This window comes from Talpa europaea (assembly GCF_964194135.1).
Source record: "Talpa europaea genome assembly, chromosome: 13".
Taxonomy (NCBI): domain Eukaryota; kingdom Metazoa; phylum Chordata; class Mammalia; order Eulipotyphla; family Talpidae; genus Talpa; species Talpa europaea.
Genome location: NC_140080.1, coordinates 71,552,227 through 71,570,359, shown reverse-complemented (window position 1 = coordinate 71,570,359; position 18,133 = coordinate 71,552,227). Strand labels below are relative to the sequence as shown.

General features: G+C 38.5%; 1 protein-coding gene across 1 annotated transcript in view; it reads left to right on the top strand.

Annotated features, from left to right (window-relative positions):
- The window catches only part of TPGS2 (tubulin polyglutamylase complex subunit 2), a gene marked incomplete at its 3' end in the record, with an annotated part of 29,344 nt that extends 12,729 nt beyond the window's left edge, over positions 1-16,615 (top strand). The window contains exons 3-7 of the mRNA XM_084252799.1: positions 9,938-10,025; positions 11,161-11,289; positions 13,539-13,652; positions 15,084-15,244; positions 16,382-16,615. Of these exons, the coding sequence (XP_084108925.1) occupies positions 9,938-10,025; positions 11,161-11,289; positions 13,539-13,652; positions 15,084-15,244; positions 16,382-16,615 (726 nt within the window). The remainder of the gene's footprint in view (positions 1-9,937; positions 10,026-11,160; positions 11,290-13,538; positions 13,653-15,083; positions 15,245-16,381) is intronic.
- Between the last annotated feature and the right edge of the window lie 1,518 nt (positions 16,616-18,133).

Here is an 18,133-nt window from a genome sequence, read left to right as displayed (position 1 = left end):
GTGCCAGAGAGCACCTTAGGGTACTTGTGCCACTTTCCACACCGAGCCAGGGGTTCGGGGTTCTTACTGGTGAGTCTGGAGGTCACTGATGCCTAGTTGGGGCCTAGAGACCTTAGCTGGGAACCTGCTCCACTTCCTGTATGCTGGGCCAGGGGTCCAGGTTCTCTTCCATTTTTTGTTTTTCAGGAAACATTTTAAACCCACCTGTGTAGGTTTTGTGCAGTTGCATGATTCATGTGTTCACTGTGCCTGATACCTGCTTTCTATAAAGATAACCTGCTTTCTATAAACATTTCATAGTTGCAGAATGATGCACAATTCTTGATTGGTTAGTTTTTCCTGTTTCCAGATAAATATTCACTTTACTGGTGATGAAACTGTGGCCCACAGAGTCCAAATGTCAAAATATCCCCTCTCAATTTAACCTCATTTTTTCTACAGTGTACAAAGAGTGGGTTCTGAGTATCTTATAGATCTTCCCTCATATGCTCCTGCTGTAAATTTATTATAAGCATCCCTGGTCAGACAGGTCAACCTGCAACTCCGTGTCTCTAGTGAACCTCTCTCCAGTGTTTCACTTCCTTCCTATATATTGACAGCTCCCTTAGAGAGTCTTCCCCATCTCTGTAAAACCTTCAGTTTTATATCTCTTTCTAGCTACTTGACCATTTGTTCCTTTGCACAGTCACACATTTAGAAAAACGGTTTAAATCAGAGATCATCAAAAGATTTCTTTAAATGACCACAGAATAAATATTTTATATTCTGCGGACTGTACAGTATCTGTCTCGTGTTCATTTCAACCATTTTAGCACTAAATGCAGCTATAATCCATATTGAAATGCATGGGGATGGCTGGGTTTCAATAACACATTATTTACAAAACTAGGTGGTAAGGCAGGTATGTCCAGTGGGCCATAGTTTGCTAACCCTTCATCAAAGTTATTCTCTCCTTTCTTCATTTCCCAGTTAATCTTCATCCTTCTACAGTCTCCCTCCACTGCCATACCATAGATACTGCTCTGTCAAAAAATCACCTTGGACCTCCTCATTGCATAAGCTATTTTTATTTCACTAGCTCTCTCCTGCCTTGTATTTCATAATACCACCCTCTCTGATTCTTTCCCTATCTCTGACTTTCCCTTCCTACTTATCTCTGCTCCTGCAGCTCCACAATACTTATCTGTTGCATATTTGTCTCTCTATAAAGTAGGAATATGTTTGGCTTGAAGAAATGTGATACTAAACTGAGATGAGCTTAAGCAAATGAAAATTAATATTGCTCACATAACAAGACCTGTAATATGCAGTTGCAATTGGTGCATCAGACCAGTGTTAAACTATTATCTCTGTAATTCTTTAATCTTTTTTCTTTATGGTGGCCAGTCCCATGTAACACCTCTCACCTCAAGACAGGATGATAGAGGATGTTGCCAGGGATATGTCACCTTTTAATAGGGACATGAAAATTTTCTTAGAAACTCCCTCGCTGGTGTTGGTTTTACATTTTTATATCAAACACTGCTTGCAGAGGAGAGTCTGATAACAAGTATCTAACTGGGCACATCGCCTTTTCAAGCAAAGGTTGGATCTGCCAAGGAGGAAGGAGAGGAAGAATAGGCAGGTTTCCACCACATACTCCTCTGTACCGTACTCATTCCTTACTGTTTCTGTGCTCACCACAGTGTTTATTCCTTAACAGTCACAATTAATGTTGGAAGAATGAAGAATTTAGAGAAAATGCAAGGTCAGAAAGAGTGTAGACATTTTAAGGTCACCTGACTTCTACAAGCAGTCTCCAGTTTATAGAAGTGAGGCTACAATAACTCCCATCTTTGAAACAAGGGGGCTGCAGATACAACGACTTCTCCAATTCTAGGCTCCTAATGGTGGCTGAGTAAGCTGGGGGAGGCTTGCTGATGTCTGCATGTTCACACTTCATCAAGATACGTGTTGTCCAGACAGGTCAATATATTGTTTTTCATTGTGTATTTTTACAGGAAAACTGACATGTGGAGAAATGACTTGGGGAAGAATATGATGCCTTTCCTCTGAATCTTAAGCAGTTCCGTTCTTGCCCCAAATCATGCCTTGCCTGTTAAAGCAAGAGGTTCCAGTTCACCAGACTCTCTACCCCCTTAGGAGGGATTTGTAGAAGATGATAGAAAATTATCCTGGGATCTCATATCATCCCACCACAGCCACTGTAGGTTGTCTTCCCACTACATGGGTTGTCCTGCCCATTCAGGAAATGCATTGTTCCTTGTTGCCTCAGTGATCCTGCAACCCTTCTTTCGCTGTGATTGCAAATGGGCTCAGCCTGCCTGGCATGGACAGGCACCTACAGAAACATTACTTTCCATGCGCAGCTCTTTCCTACTCTAATCCTGCATCTTGCTGCCCAGACTCCATCCCTGATAAAGTGGTCTCTGAAAGGGAGAAAACAATAGAATACAGTATTCCCAGAAGTAGGGGTGGAAAGGAGGCAGTGAATGGCCCTTGGCCCTTTCCTCACGACTTAGGTAGTGCTGGGCCTCCCTGGTGGCATAGGGGTTAAGTCTCAGTGCTATCACTGCAAAGGCCTAAGTTCAGAACCCACATATGGCACTGCAGACCTCCTGTCTTGCCTGCTGCTCCCTTCAACAGTGCGTTTCCATAGATCTGCTTGTTCTGTTCCCCACCCTGTCTCTGGTGAATCCTCTCACCCCCTGCACCTCACCCCTACACCCCAGTTCTTGTATGCATAAATAAAAATAAATCTTAAAAAAAAACAAAACCTTAGGTAGTGCTGATGAAGATTTTCTCGGAAGCAAACTGATAGGTTAGGTCCTTCAGGTGATGAAGTAGCAGTACAGCTTGTAGCAGCCTCTTTCTAGCATAGCTTAAAGTCACTGTGATTAATAACTGTAGAAGGAAAAAAGACTGAGAATTGGGAGCTTTTGTGACAGAATCATTGTTGCTCCACACAGAGATCACAGTAACATGTGAGGCAACATTATTATTTCAGATACTGATCAGCAGTGTTATTCTCCCATCTTGACTTTCTCACCAAATCCTCCATCCTGATACACACCCCCCTTCCTTTTATTTCTACCACTCTTCCTCCGCCTCTTTCCCACCCTTAAAAAAACAAAAACCAACCCATGAATCTGGCAAGGAAAAGCCTTCTGAAATGGCAGCTTGCTTCCTGTGGATGAACTGTCTGTTTCCAGACTGCCCATAAGACAAAACATCTATAGCTCTGAGTCTTTGGGCAGACCAGAGGAGCCACCTTAAAGTGGTCCCCTAAAATCCCACTCAGAAGGAACACACTGCATTGAGGGCCTAGCCAGTCTCAAGTGCCAGGCAGGTAAGGTTTGCAGCAAGGAAGCAGCAAAGCCCGGTCACCAGTGATTTATATGAGAATGAAATTGCACACTTAAGTTTTTTATGAACTTATTGACATTTTGTATGTCTATATTAGAATTTTATGTGTATTAAATATTTCACTGGACTTTTTCCATTTTTATGAACTCTGAATAATGTTTTAAAATATCGGTATAAAATAATATCAAAATTTCATTCAAATCTACCATAGTAAATGTTACAATCACTAATGCTGAAATTCTGCTGCTGCCTATCTTATAGATGAATTATGGCCACTACCCTTCCCCAGCTGGGATCTCAAGGAATCCTGATTAAGAAAGGATGAAAGAGAGTAGTTTCTTTGTCTCCACCACTAGATGGCACTATAGTGACCAAAATATCAGAGAGCCTGCTGACCTTTTTGAGTAACAGGAGAGAGACCTTCATCCATAATCGTATAATAACTATAAGCTTTCAGTGCTAGGGTCCTGGCGATAGGAGAAAGACAGCATGTGTGCACACATTTCCTCTCTGAAAGCACAGAGGATTGCTACACAGGAGGTACTGGGAATAAGCCCTAAACTCCAAATAACTTACTAAGTAGGAAAATAAATGTGAAGTAAAGGAATTAGAGAATGCTTTAGGTTACAACATCTCTGAGACTAGGAACTAGGTGGTGAAGAGAGGGAAAAAACTGATCAGAATGCGTATTTGTTAGGACAGGAAATGAAATACCTGCTTCATTAAAATGACAGTTGTCCATTTAGTCATCTAAAAACACTATTTAAAATCTCCTGCAAACTTGAAACTTGTTTTTCACCTACCATTCTTAAAGATGCTAAGCCCTAAAATTGTTATAGCCAGTCTTTTCCTGACAAGCTCACACTCCCTCCTACTTCCAGTGTTTTACAAACTCAGTCTTGGAGATTATTCATAAACTTGGGTTCACGGGGTTTGAGTGATAGGGTCAAGGTCACTCAGTGCACAGTTGGGAAGTAAACTCAGATTGTTCTCCTACATTTCAAATTTCCTCATACATTGGGTACTTGGAACTAACAATGTGACCTAAAGCAAACTTGACCTAAGCAGTGTTTGGTGGCACATGTCAAGGGTTTTAACAAACCAAGATTTGGACAGAGTAGCTAATATATCACTCCTCTGTCTGTGTAACCATGTCAAGAAGTAACTGTAAGTAGTCCAAGAAAGGAATTGGAGAACTCATTCTTCTGTATACTCCAGGGGTTTGAGTTGACTAGAGATGACTGTTCAAGCAAGTGCACATGTGAGTTAATTTATAGTTTAAGACAGTCTCCTAGTACTTCTTGAAAAAGCACTTAGCTGTTCCTTTCTTCTTTCCACCACCAGTTTGGAGGATTTCTTATCCATGTGAACTATTTGTTTATATCCTATAGTACTTTACTTTCTTAGAATTTTCAGAGCTAGTAGGTTCATTGCATTAAATATTCTAGAAGTATATCCTCTTCACTTTTCAGATATTCTCATTTATTCACTAATTTGTTTCAGAAGACCATTTATGAGCATGGATCTGAAATTGATGACAGTGATTGCTTTTTTTTTTTTTTCCATCATCAAAATTTTACCTCAGGACCTCTTCTTTTACCATTTTCTTCTAAGTATCCTCCTTAGTTTGTGTCCTTGAACCTCTTCCCAGCTACTGAGTCATTGTTACAGCAGAGCAAACACCTCCTCTGCCAGTTCAGATGAAGCGAAAAGAAATTTGGTGACTTCTGCTAAAAACTGCTTTGCAAACCTAGTGCCACTCTGAAGAATTTTTGCTTAGTTCTTGGTTTAGTTTTATTGAGATGCAATCAACATATAATTTTTTATTAGTTTTGAGTGTACAACATAATGGTTTCATATATGTATATATTGGGAAGTGATCACCACAATAAATTTAGTTAACATCACCACACAGTTAAAATTATTCTCTTGTGATGAAAGTTTTAAAGATTTATATCGGATGGTTTCACTTATCTGTGGAATATAAATACTCAAAAAACATTTATATGCAAAGAATAGCAGGGATAAATCTTGAACTCAGCAAAAGGGATATGATGGTTGCCAGAGAAAGGAGGGGGAAGAGGGAAGGTAAATGTGGTAGGGCACAGATGGTTTGGTGGAGGGTGATAAATTAAAAAAAAAAATTATGCTCTCTCAGCAAACTTCGAATATACATTACAGAGCTGTTAATTATAGCCACCTTGCTGTACATTACATCTCCCGGGACTGACTGACTTTACAGCTGTAAGTTAGCACCTTTTGGCCATCTTACCCATTTCAGCCACCCCTCACCCCACCTCTGGCACGTGCCCGAATCTCTACATGTATCTCGAGTTCTTTTTGATTTTCACATAAAAATAAGATTATGTAATTATTCTCTTTTTGTGTCTGACATATTTTACTTAATCTTTAGGTTGCTTCCATGGCCCAGCTATTGTAAATAGTTCCTCAGTAAGCACTGTAGAGCATACAGCTTCTTAAGTTGACTGTTTCGTGTTCTTTACATGAATGCCCGGGAGTGGGATTGCAGGGTCATGTCATATTTCCATTTTAGCTTAAGGTAAATCCAGGTTGCTTTCCAAGATGGTGGGCCAGTTTATAGTCCCTCCAGCAGTAATAGAGTTCTTTCTCCACATCCTCTCCAGCATTCTTTTGGGTTATTTTTTTAAATATGTGCCATTCTCTCAACCTGATAATGTGATTTTAACTGCCATCTCCCATGTTAAAAGCAATGATGAACGTTTTTCTGTGTATCTATTGGGTTTGTGCACATCCTCTTCAGCGAATTGTCTGTTCAGATCTGCTGCCCATTTATTGGATTTTTTAAATTGCTAAATTGTGCGAGCTTTTTATTTATCTTGGATATTAACTCCTTGTCAATTATATATTATGACTGCTTTCTCTCCTTCAGTAAGATGTCTCTTTAATCTACTTGTATTTACTTTCACTGAGTAAAAACCTTTGCAATTTGAGATAATACCAATTATTTTTGCTTTCATTTTTTTTATTTTTGCTTTCCTTGGCTATAGGGGTTGAATCTCCCAAACCATCTTTCTAATTGATGTTATGAACCGTATTATCAATGTTTTCTTCTGTATATTTTTGCAGATCTTATGTCTAAATATTTAATCCAATTGGAATTTATTTTTAGTGCTTGGAGTTAGAATGATTCAACTTCATTCTTTTACGTGTGGCTGTCCAGTTTTCCAAGCATTATTTGTTAGACTTTCCTTTCCCCATTGTATAGTTGTGATTCCTTTATCATAAATTCAGTATTGCTGTGTTATGTGAATACATTTCTGGACTTTTGATTATTTCCATTGATGTGTCTATTTTTTGCTCCAATACCATGTTTTAATTACTGTTGCCTTATGGTATAAAGCCAGATGATGTGTTTTTTTGCCTAAGGTTAGCTTTTGCTATTAAGGCCTTTTATGTTTCCATGTAAATTTTGATATTTTTGTTGTTTCTTGGAAAATATTTTCATGGGCATTGTGTTAAATTTATATATTGGTTTAAGTATAATAGTCATTTTGATTATATTGATGCTCCCCGCCCATCAGCATAGAATGTCTTTCCAAATCCTATGTAACATACAAGTACTTTAATAAGATTTATAGGTCATTTACCTTCTTAATTAATACCACGATACTTGATTCTTTTTGAAGTGATTATTGTTTTTGGATTTTTTTGCTTGCTTGTTTGCTCTTTTTGCATAGAAGAATGTGGGTGTAGGCCAGAGGTGCAGGTAGTGAGAGGATTCACCAGAGATAGATTGGAGAGCAGAATGGGCAGATCTACTGAAATACACTGCTGAGTGGAGCAGCAGGTGAAACAGGAGAGGTCTGCTGAGCCATATGTGGGTCAGCTCCCTGGCAAACTGAGGCTGTAGTAGTGATAGCACTGAATCTTAATCCCTAGGCCACCAGGGAGTCCCCATGAAGATTGTGAATGGAATCATTAAAGATTTCTTTTTTCATTCATTGGTTGAAAAATGTAGTGGATTATTGTATACTGACTTTGTAACCCTGCCATTATGCTGTATTCATTTATAAGCTTTTTGGTGGGGTCTCTAAGTTTTCTATATATTGTGTCATATCTGAAAATCAGTTTCATTTCTTTTCCAACATGGATACCTTTTATTCCCTATTGGTATCTAATTGCTCTAGCTAAAGTCTCTTAACACTCAAGAGAATTGTCAGTGAACATCCTTGTTCTGATCTTGAAGGTAAACTTTCGATTTTTCACCATTAAGTAGTACATTGACAGTAGGTTTGTCGGTCAGTTTAAGTTTGGCCTTTACTCTGTTGAGATAGGTTGCTTCTGTTCCCATCTTGTTTAGAGTTTTTATTATAAATAGGTGCTGAATTTTGTCAAACTCTTTCTCTGAACCTGTTGATGTTATAATTTTTATCTTCACTGTTACTATTACATTGCTTGATTTACGTATAATAAACCATCCTTATATACCTGGGGTAAATCCCACTTGATCATGATATATATTGTTGGGTTATATTTTCTAGTATTTTGTGGGGATACAACGTTTATCAGGGATATTGGTCCGTAATTTTCCTGTACTGTCTCTCTCACTTTGGTGTTAAGGTAATTTTGGCATCATAAAATTAGGAAAATGTTCTCTCTCCTTGGATTTTTTTAAAAATATCTTGAGCAAGATGAGAATACATATCTTGCTCAGGTTATTTTTAAATATATATATATATGTGTGTGTGTGTGTGTGTATACACACACACACACACATATAAAGGTTTGATAGAATTCACTTGTAAGGCTGTCTGAGCCTTGACTTCTATTTTGGGAGAGATTTTTTAATTACGGTTTAAATTTCCATGATTGTGATTTGTTTGTTTAGCTCCTTCTGGTTTAGTCTTGGTAAATTATATTAATCTAGAATTTATTTCTACAAAGTTGCCAAATTTATTGGCATATAAGTCAGAGATATATCTACTTTATTTATATGCATTGAAGAACTTTTGGTTTCGTTGATCCTTTGTATAGCTTTTTTGGTCTCTATATTTTTTCATGCTCTGTATTTTTTCTTTCTACTAATCTGAGTGGTCTTTGTTACTCTTTTACAAGTTGCTTTAGGAGTATTAAATTGATTTGGGGGATTTTTCTTGCTGCTTAATGTGGACCAATATTGCAATTCTTGCCTCTTACGTGTTTTTGCTGCATCCCATAGATTCTGGTAGTTATTGCCTCATTATTATTCTCAAGGTATTTTTTAGGTTCTGCTTTAATTTATTCTCTGGCTATTAAATAGCATATTTAGTCTCCATGTTTTTATGGTTTTTCTGAGGTTTCTTGTATTTGTTTTTATGGAAGATGGTCAGAAGGAGTACTTGGTATTATTTTAATCTCTGTACTTTGCTGACTTATGTCCCATCATATTATCAATTCAAAATGTTGCATGTGCACTTGAAAGAAATAGCTATGTGCTAATTTGGGGTTTAAGTGTTCTGATATTCTGTTAAAATTACTTGGTCTAGCTCTTCACTTTTAGGTTATTTCCTTATTAATCCTGTCTTTTTAGTCTGCCCATAGTTGTAAATGAGTATTAAAAACCTCTAGTGTTACTGTGTTGTCAGTCTCTCTCTAGTTGGTAGTAATTGTCTTATGTACCTTTGTGCTTCGTCATTGTATATACATTCATGAGTATTTTATTGTTTTATTAGCCCTTAATTATAATTTGATATCTACCTCTATTGTTAGCCTTTTTACTTGAAAGGTAATCTATCAGATATAGCTGTTCTTGACTTTTTGGTTGTCATTTGCTTGTAGGATTGTCTTCTAGTCTTTAATTCTAAAGTCTCCTTTGTTGATTAGATGGGTTTCCTGAAAACACTGGAAGGTTAGATTTTGTTTTGAAATGAATTCAGCCACTGTATATCCTTTAGTGAATTTGGGCTATTTATGTTTAAGGTAATTATGACACATAAGTGCTCATTGTCCTTTTTTTCTTTTTTGGTTTGGCTTTTTATTTTTTGATATCATCCTCTTATGTTTTGTTTAGGTTCCATTTCCTTCATTTCTCTTAGTTTATAGTTTTGAGTTCTCTCTAACCTTGTGGATCTCATGGACCCAAGCCTCATTGGCATTTAGAGCTAGATGGTTTGGGGCCCCATCTCTTAGATGGAAATCTTCTAAGTTGGGGTCCCAGATAAGGGGCCCAAACCTTTCACTCCTCAGGGAGAAGCTAAGTATGAGAGTTCCCTCCCAGTTGTGAGTGCACCAAGGTGAGTTTTATGGCAAGATTGTGTGTCAGCCTCTCTTAATTACTTAAGTGTTCAGTTGTCATTCCTCTAGTTTCTAACTTCAGAGTGAATTACTCCATTTGTATCTATAAATCCAGTGTGTCTACAGGGGGCGGGGGAGACAGTGAGTTTAGGAGTCCCCTCTGTCTCCTAAACTCACTACCAGAGTTTTGTAGATAATTATCAGTTTTCTCATTGGAGGAATCTGAAAAATGGTAAATAGTGCCTCTGAGATGCTTTGATATCCCTCTGCTCTCTCCCTATCCCTGACCTAATACTAAGCTGCTTTGTGATTCTAGAAAAATAACTGTGTGCTTCCTGAGGATGTGAAGAATTTTTACCTGATGACCAATGGCTTCCAGATGACATGGAGTGTAAAGCTAGATGGTGAGTCAGTCTCCATGCTTTAAGGGAATGCTTTCTTGCCTGTAAGATTAGGTGAACAGTTTTGAGAGGCTTTACACTTTTGCCTCTGCCTCTTGGGGTCCCTTTTTTTGTTTATTTGCAGAGCTTTTCTCCTCTCACACTGACCAGAGTTATTTTTCTATATCTTACTACTGCACTTTTAGCATGAACTTTTAGGTTAGAATTACTTCTGCTAATGACTTTGGAGCCATTATTGTCACCAGAATCACATCCCTCCTTATGTAATATGGCCTTTGGAATCAGGAGTAGACAGATTAAACTGGTAATCATGGAGACAGGCTAGCCCTTTCACAAGCCTGCATCAGAGAAGAGACATTTCATGAAAGTATTATAGATGAAGAATGTTCATTATTTTAATACTTTCTCTAATATAGTCCTCCCAACTCATTTTCTTACCCATATTACCATACCCATTCATGAGTGCATTGCTAACAGTAATTGAAAAGTCAGTAACAGAAAAGACAACAGAGGAGGTTCTCTTTAGCAGTCATTTCTTCTTAGATACCAACTGTTTATTGTCTTCTGACATCCCAGTTTTTTCAACAGTCAGTTACAAGGATTCAATATAACAGATAAAGAAAATATGTAGTCTGCTTGTTTTCTACCCTACTTACTAAAGACTAGAATCAAGCAAAAAGGATGACAAGTAGATATTTTCCATCATAGAAGTTTATAAACAGAATAATATATAATTATTATATAGTATATCACTTCTAATCAAAGCTGGGACTCCCTTGGAGTGCATGACCCTTCATATGAGGGGAAGAACATGTGAAAGCATTGTTTAAATCTTTTACTCTTCAAACAGGGTACTGTAGTTTAAATTTTCCACTTCTTTTTGAGCATCCCCTTTTGAAGTTTTCTTTAATACTCCACCAAAACACATGCATGAGGAATTCTTCACCCCAGTTGGTTTTCTTCACATGAAAATGTTGCTTTGGGCTATAGAATATATGGATCCTCATCATTCCACTTTTCATCACATTCCTCAACCCTGGAATGAAACAATAGCTCGGTCTAGGTTACTCAAGCAGAAGCCATTGTGACCATGATAACTAGACATTACTCAATGTAATTCTTTTTAACGTTCCCATAGAGCACATTGTTCCATTGGGCAGCATGGCAATTAACAGCATCTCAAAGCTGACACAACTCAACCAATCTTCTATGTATTCACTTCCTAATGCACCAACTCTGGCAGATCTGGAGGATGACACACAAGAAGGTACCTGAGAAATTTCTGCTTTGCGTTTAAAATCAGTCTTTTTCATAATGTTGAAAACCATGGGAAGTCATTCTGGCATTGTAATCTTTTCCCTCAAATCCCTCCTATTCATGACTTCTTAGGACCATTAAAGTTGAAACAGCCTGTATCAACAAAAGAAATTTTCATGAAGATAATTCCAGGCTTAATTCTAGCACCCACTTCACTGCCTTGCACATAAGTGAATGCATGCTGTAGATTAATCTTTATTCAACATTTTCAGTATCAAAAGGTTTTATGGAACATGATAATCTAAATGCAACTGACTGTAAGAAAGTGCTTCTTTGATCAGAATTGTGCTTGGCATCATATGAGACTCAATTGCAGAGTCTAAACTAGGTTGTTTGAGAAAATCAATTATAAAGCTGTGGTTTCTTGGTGCATCAGCCTTTAAGTATGGTTTTTATCCTCAAGAGGTCTTTACATCCAAGCTTCAGGTATATGTTTCAGACAGGAAGAAATAGTATAAACGGTAAAGGGCCAAAATAAAACCTGTCTTTTGGCAGGATTTCTTCCTTTTTTATCAGAAGCCCTCCCAAGTAGCCTTTGACCAGAGTCAGTGGCTCACTCATAGCTACAAAGAAGTATGAAGAGGTGAGAATTTTAACTGTGCAGTATTGCCTTCTCAAACAGTGTTGGGGTTTTTAAGAAAGAAGAAAATGGGGAATGAATATTGAATAGGCAACTAGCATCTTCAGTGCTAAGGCCTTGGGGTACAACACAGGCTAAATGCTGCCCTAGTTCTACCTAACAGATGTTAAGTGCAAGATCTTAAAGGTATGTCTTCAAGTAATATAACTGTGGCTCAGAACAAAATCAATATTTGCAGATATAGAAAAATATCCAGCTCTCAAACAATGCAAACTTAACAATTTTACATTAACAAGATTACTAGATAGCAAAAAACACAGAAAATAATCAACACAATTTAGAATCAGCAGATAAAGACAGTGAAACACATAGATTACTAGATTTTATGTGTAAAAGTAAATTAGTGCAGGCATGAAAATGGGGATAGGTCCACATTTAACTTCTACTAGAGATGAAAAATACACTAAGTGGGGATTAATAGTGACCTAATGCTAAAGAAAAGTATGGTGACATAATAGATAACTATCCAAAATAACAAAGAAAAAAATACCTTTACACCACTTGTTGCCCTTCAGTTCATTAATTTATGTGTATCCATGGAAACTTGACCATATCCAAGAAGTTTAGCGATTCTTTAAAAAAACATTGCTCAAAATCAGGAGAAAATCTTATAAGTAGTGAATAGATACAGTATATTTCTCATTGGGAACAATTTAAGCAAAATAAATTATGCAAAAAGCCATCAACTTAGAATTCTGTATTCACGATGGCACATACAAGGAATCTGTCCATATAATGAAGGCACCAGGACATAAGAACGTGTTCAGAAATGGTTATTGTGGCATTGACGGCAGAATAAATTAGGGTACATCCCTTCCCACAGACTATCAGGCAGCTATTAAAAAAATTTTTAATTACAAATTAAAGTTTAATGTGTAATATTCCATTTTTACACAATAAAACAATCTTAAGACAAAATTTAAATGTATACCTGTATGTCTGCCTAGGACCAATGAAAAAAGAATATGAATGGGTAGCCTCCAAGAGGTTTTTTAATGTTTTTAAATCAGAAATTAAATATTAATGCATTTTTATAAAATTATATAAGTCATTTACCTTGTTGTATCCAGTCTTTCATAGGCTTATAAACTTTCTTCACCTCGGTCAACTAATAGTTTTTATTGCAGAATAGCTGAAATGAAAGAGGTTTCTGATGTTTGCATTTCAAAGAACTTATTTCTCCGTGATGTTAGGTTTCTAGGTTAGTATTTTTAGCTGAGCCAGATTTGGCATTAATTATAATTAGTAATATTATAGTTAAATATTTTATACATTTTAGACAGGAAGAAAGATTCTAATCAAAAAATCATAATACTATTAAAAAAGGGAAAGCAACTGCCTGGGAAAAAGAAAAAGGTTATGTCAACATCAGCCCTTCAGATTACTCTATGTAGACCCACTCGCGAGAAGTTCAGTTTGTTTTCCTCATGTCACCTTTCATTTGGTTCACATTTTAAAGTGATTGAGAATATGTGAGATATCTTTCCATCCCAGCAAAGCCCAGTGAACATGTATGTGTTTGAATCGAATATGTTTAAACATTACCTCTGGGTTTGCAGCCAGTGAGAACCAACCAGAGAAGCCTCACTTTGATTCTCGCAGTGTGATATTTGAGCTGGATCCTTGCAATGGAAATGGGAAGGTTTGCCTTGTCTACAAAAGAGGAAAACCAGGTAAGCATCATTGACAAGCATAGTCCTACAGTATGGCCTGTGTTGATCTTGCTTTCTAGCAATTATACAAAAGGTACAATCCTACATGGCCTCCTGAGATGCCACCAGTCCTCTTATAGGTACCACTCTAAGCATCCCCTTCTAGACCAATCAGTAGAGTCTTTCTGAGCTGTCATCACTTGTAAGTTACTGTAAAATAGTCGGTGGTATTAGGGTAAGTGAGTAAAAACTGAAAGCCATTCTATTTTTGGACTCATCCAGCAGGATCATGCATTTGAAAAGCATCCAAGAAAATCATTATCTTCTATGCTTCTCCAAGTAGGTCTGTTAACAGCAATAAATTCCTGAATTACTAGACCTCAATACCAGACCCCAGATGGAAATGAAGACAAAAAGGCTCTGGCCCCCTAACAGCAGTTCAGATTCTAGCCTAGGGACTGTGGAGAACTGGAGAAGACGTAGCCCTCTTCAAGTGGTTCTCTGGTAGCAGTAAGATCATCTCCAGCAGAAGGAATCTTAGTGAGGTAGCCTATTAGTTGCATCTTAAACATAGGTAGGAATAGATGTTGGGGGGGGGGGGTAGGGGAGGAGAATTACAAGGGGCATCCAGACAGAGTCAAGGATAAAAACCACGCAGGGAAGTGCAACTGATTTGACGGGAATGGCAATTCCAATTCATTGGGCCTCGTGGCTGTAGATGAGAAGCCAGAATGCCAGTTGTTCTCCTTTCTGCAGTTTTGAGAGCCAGGAGGAGGAGTTTGAACTTAGAGTGGAAGACAGTGGAGAGTCAAGGTTGTTTAGCAGATGACAGAATTAAAATGGAAATATATGTACAAGCAGTTCTGGAAAAGTAAGAGACTGAAAACTGAAAGCCACTTAGGGGAGATGTCCCAGCCATTAAACAGGAGAAAACCTAGGAGAGTTCTACTGTGGTGAACTGGAAAGTCAGACGTGTAAGTCTGAGTTAGAAGCTGGTATGACAGTGTCTGCTTCAGCTCAGCAAGGTCATAACATAGCAGCATAGTCAGGATTCCTTGGAGAGGGAGTTGATCTGGGCTCCTCCAGGTTGATTTCTGACTGCTCTTTCCTGGCTGAGTCCTCTTTAGAAAACTGGAGCCATTCAGAACTGCTCTCTGTCAAGAAAGCTGGAACTACAGTATGTCCCCACTTGGGTGAGGGGAATGCTGATTGTACACAAAGGAAGAGCTGTTTAGGTCACTTGAATGCACGCATCAGTTGACTAATGAAGAACTTGTAAATCAACCGAAGAAACAGTAGCCATTGGAGAATGGGGCAGGGAGGTTAGAGGGAACTTTATATTTTACATTCTCTCCAGTATTAGAATTTTTTTTGACCGTTAGTATATATGGACTTTAAAAGTAGAAAAGGTGTCATTATCTCTTCATTTATTTGCTTTATCTGCTATTTCAGCATTAGCACAGGACACAGAGATCTGGTTCCTGGACAGAGCATTATACTGGCATTTTCTGACAGACACTTTTACTGCCTATTACCGCATGCTCCTCACCCACCTAGGCCTGCCCCAGTGGCAGTATGCCTTCACCAGCTATGGAGTTAGTCCACAGGCCAAGGTAAGGGAGAAATACTTATTGTCTCAAATTCAGATTCATCTGAAAATGCTCAAGTTGTACATCCCCAGCTTTTCCAATCCGATTCAGGAGATCTGGGATGGAGCCCAGGAACCTGCATTTTCAGTAAGGAAGGCAGGAATTCCAATATATGTAGATAAGTTCACTTTATACTGATCTAGTTAATTGGTTCCCAAACTTGGATGGTCCTCAGATTTACCTGGGAGTTTTATGTCCAAGTTTATTGGGTTCTTAGGCATACATACACATGAGTAGAGCAGAAAATCAGCCTCTTTCCTTCAGATTACTCTATGTAGACCCACTCGCGAGAAGTTCACTTCACCACAGGCAGCCTCTGATATTTCTTGTGTGCCCTTCACAAGATAAAGCATGCATGTGTATGGTTAGGGGTTGTATTTTCTAAAGCACAAACAATATAATTCACATTGTTCTGCACCTTGTACTTTACACTAACGCTCCACCTTGGAACTCTTTCCCTGTGAGTACATATGGAGCTATTCTCTTATTCCACTGTAAGGATATACTCACTTTATATTACAGGTCAAGGCAGCATTTCAAAAATATAGATGTCAGGTAATGCTGAGAGATTTCCTGGTCTGACAACTGGTGTGTTTGGAAGAACTTTTGATTGGGTGGCAGTAAAGGTAGGGACTAGCTCCATATGGACCTCACTTTCTTCAAATGTTACTTAACAGTAACATCCACTCACATTGTGAGATGACTATGATCAATGAAAGATGATACTCTTTTCCCTTTCTGGGCAACTAAAGGCAGAGACTCTCCAATACCGGCAGCTTTCCTCAGCAGAGGCCTGCGCTGGCTCTGTCATGCCCCCTTCCCTATGTGCAGGAGCTAATTTGAGGGCAGAACCAATGGAACACTGTCCCCTGATGGTTAGGGGTTTAGGGCTCTCTAGATAAGGAAGGAACTTTATTCATTGCATTTAATTTAAATGAGACTTAACAGAACAATGTGTATGTCTTCACTTGAACAAATTGACTTTCAAGTGGTTGTTCATAACCTTTTTCTGCGCAGCTCTCAACCTCTGTATCTCCAGTATAGATCATAAACCATGGAATTTCTCATTTAAACTGTGACCCTCTCAATTCTGCCTTACAGCAGTGGTTCAACATGTATAAACCCATCACCTACAACACTGACCTTCTCACCGAAGAGACTGACTCCTTTGTCAACAAGCTGGATCCCAGCAAAGTATTCAAGAGCAAGAACAAGATCTTAATTCCAAAAAAGAAAGGACCTGTTCAGCCTCCTGTTGGTAGCCAGAAAGTGCCCTCAGCACCTTCTTCTACCACCAAACCATCCTCAGCCTCTGGAAACCCAGTCCGGAAATGAGTGCCCCACCTACCTGCCTAGCACCACAGTTATGATTTCCATGCACTGTGCCCAGGGGTGGTCCCAGCCTCAGAGCCTGTGTGAGGAGCCAGAGGCCTGTACTCATAGGAATAACAAAAATCCTGTACCTTTTATTCCCATTGGCTTTAGCCAGGAGTTGAAAGGAACTATTTGGGTCTCCCCAAGGTCCTTCCTGATAACCCGAGTAGCATGTGATGCTACCCCTGCCTCTAGAGGCTGGGCAGGATCTCACATGGTATTTGAGTGGCTAAATATGTTTGTTTTTTTTTTGTTTTTTTTTTACCTCTAATTCCCTACCCCTCATCAGTGATTTAGAAAACTCCCTCAAAGAAACCACTGAAGCATTAGAATTGCACTCACTGTTCATTTGGTAGCCACATGTGGCTATTTAAATTTATATTAAAAATTCAGTTCCTCAAATGCATTAGCCACATTTCAAGCATTCATGTGGCTAGTGGATTCTGTTAGTATAGAGATACTAGAACATTTCCATAATCACAGGCGGTTATACTGGACACTACTGCATTTGAATATTTTCATATTGCTCTCAGATCAGTTTTTAAGAGAATGTTGACACCTTTGGTGAGTCACAATGTTCCATGAAAATTCTTGACACGATTGTATGTTCTTTATATCTTTCAACACAAATCTCACTCTGCCAGTTTATCAGTTTCTTATAAAGTTTCTTGCTTCCAATTTTGTGTTGTGATATTGACATATCTGCCAAAAGTTATGAGAGATTCTGCTGTACTTTAAACACATAAAACAAAAAAACTCCCAAATACTGCTTTCAAGAGTTTTGATGAAATTAGTCACTGTTGACTAGAGCTTTCCACCTCTTCAACAAAAAAATTAACATGCACTTACCTTGATTCAGAACTCTGATGGAGCATGTACCCACTGGAATTCTGTGCTCCCGGGGCAGCATGAAGGCTATAAGCAAATGGAGAGTTAAGGATAAAAAAATTAACAGGGTAGCAGAAAAGGATGGCGAGGAACCGAGTTGTTAAGGATAATAGCTGAAATTTAGTCTCCAGAATTACTCTCTCAGAACTGATCAAAGGAAGCAGCACCAGAGAGGAGAGTTCAGCACACAGGTGCTTCTCCAAGACAAGTGACAGAAAGGGACTGAGCAGTCATGTCATCTCCCACTGTGGAAGGTACCCTTCCTCTCGTACTTGTAAAGCCCCTGGATTACTTCTAAATCAGTCCAGGTTCAGGTCACAGTGAACTAGATTTCACAAATGAAGAGGGAACTAGGAGGGCAAAGGTACTTTTGAAGTCAGTCTTAGTTCTCAAAGGGCTGCAGATGGAAGGGGGTTCTGGTGAGGAAAGACTCAAGACTGTGCAGAAGGCAGAGCAGCAGAGGATAGCACTGACTACCTCACAGGTAGGACACAGTGAAAAATGATGTGGGATCCTTGTCCAAAAATCAGAACAAAGGTACTAGGGTGTATTTCCATTTTTCCATAGTCTCACGGCTTAAAATGGTATTTT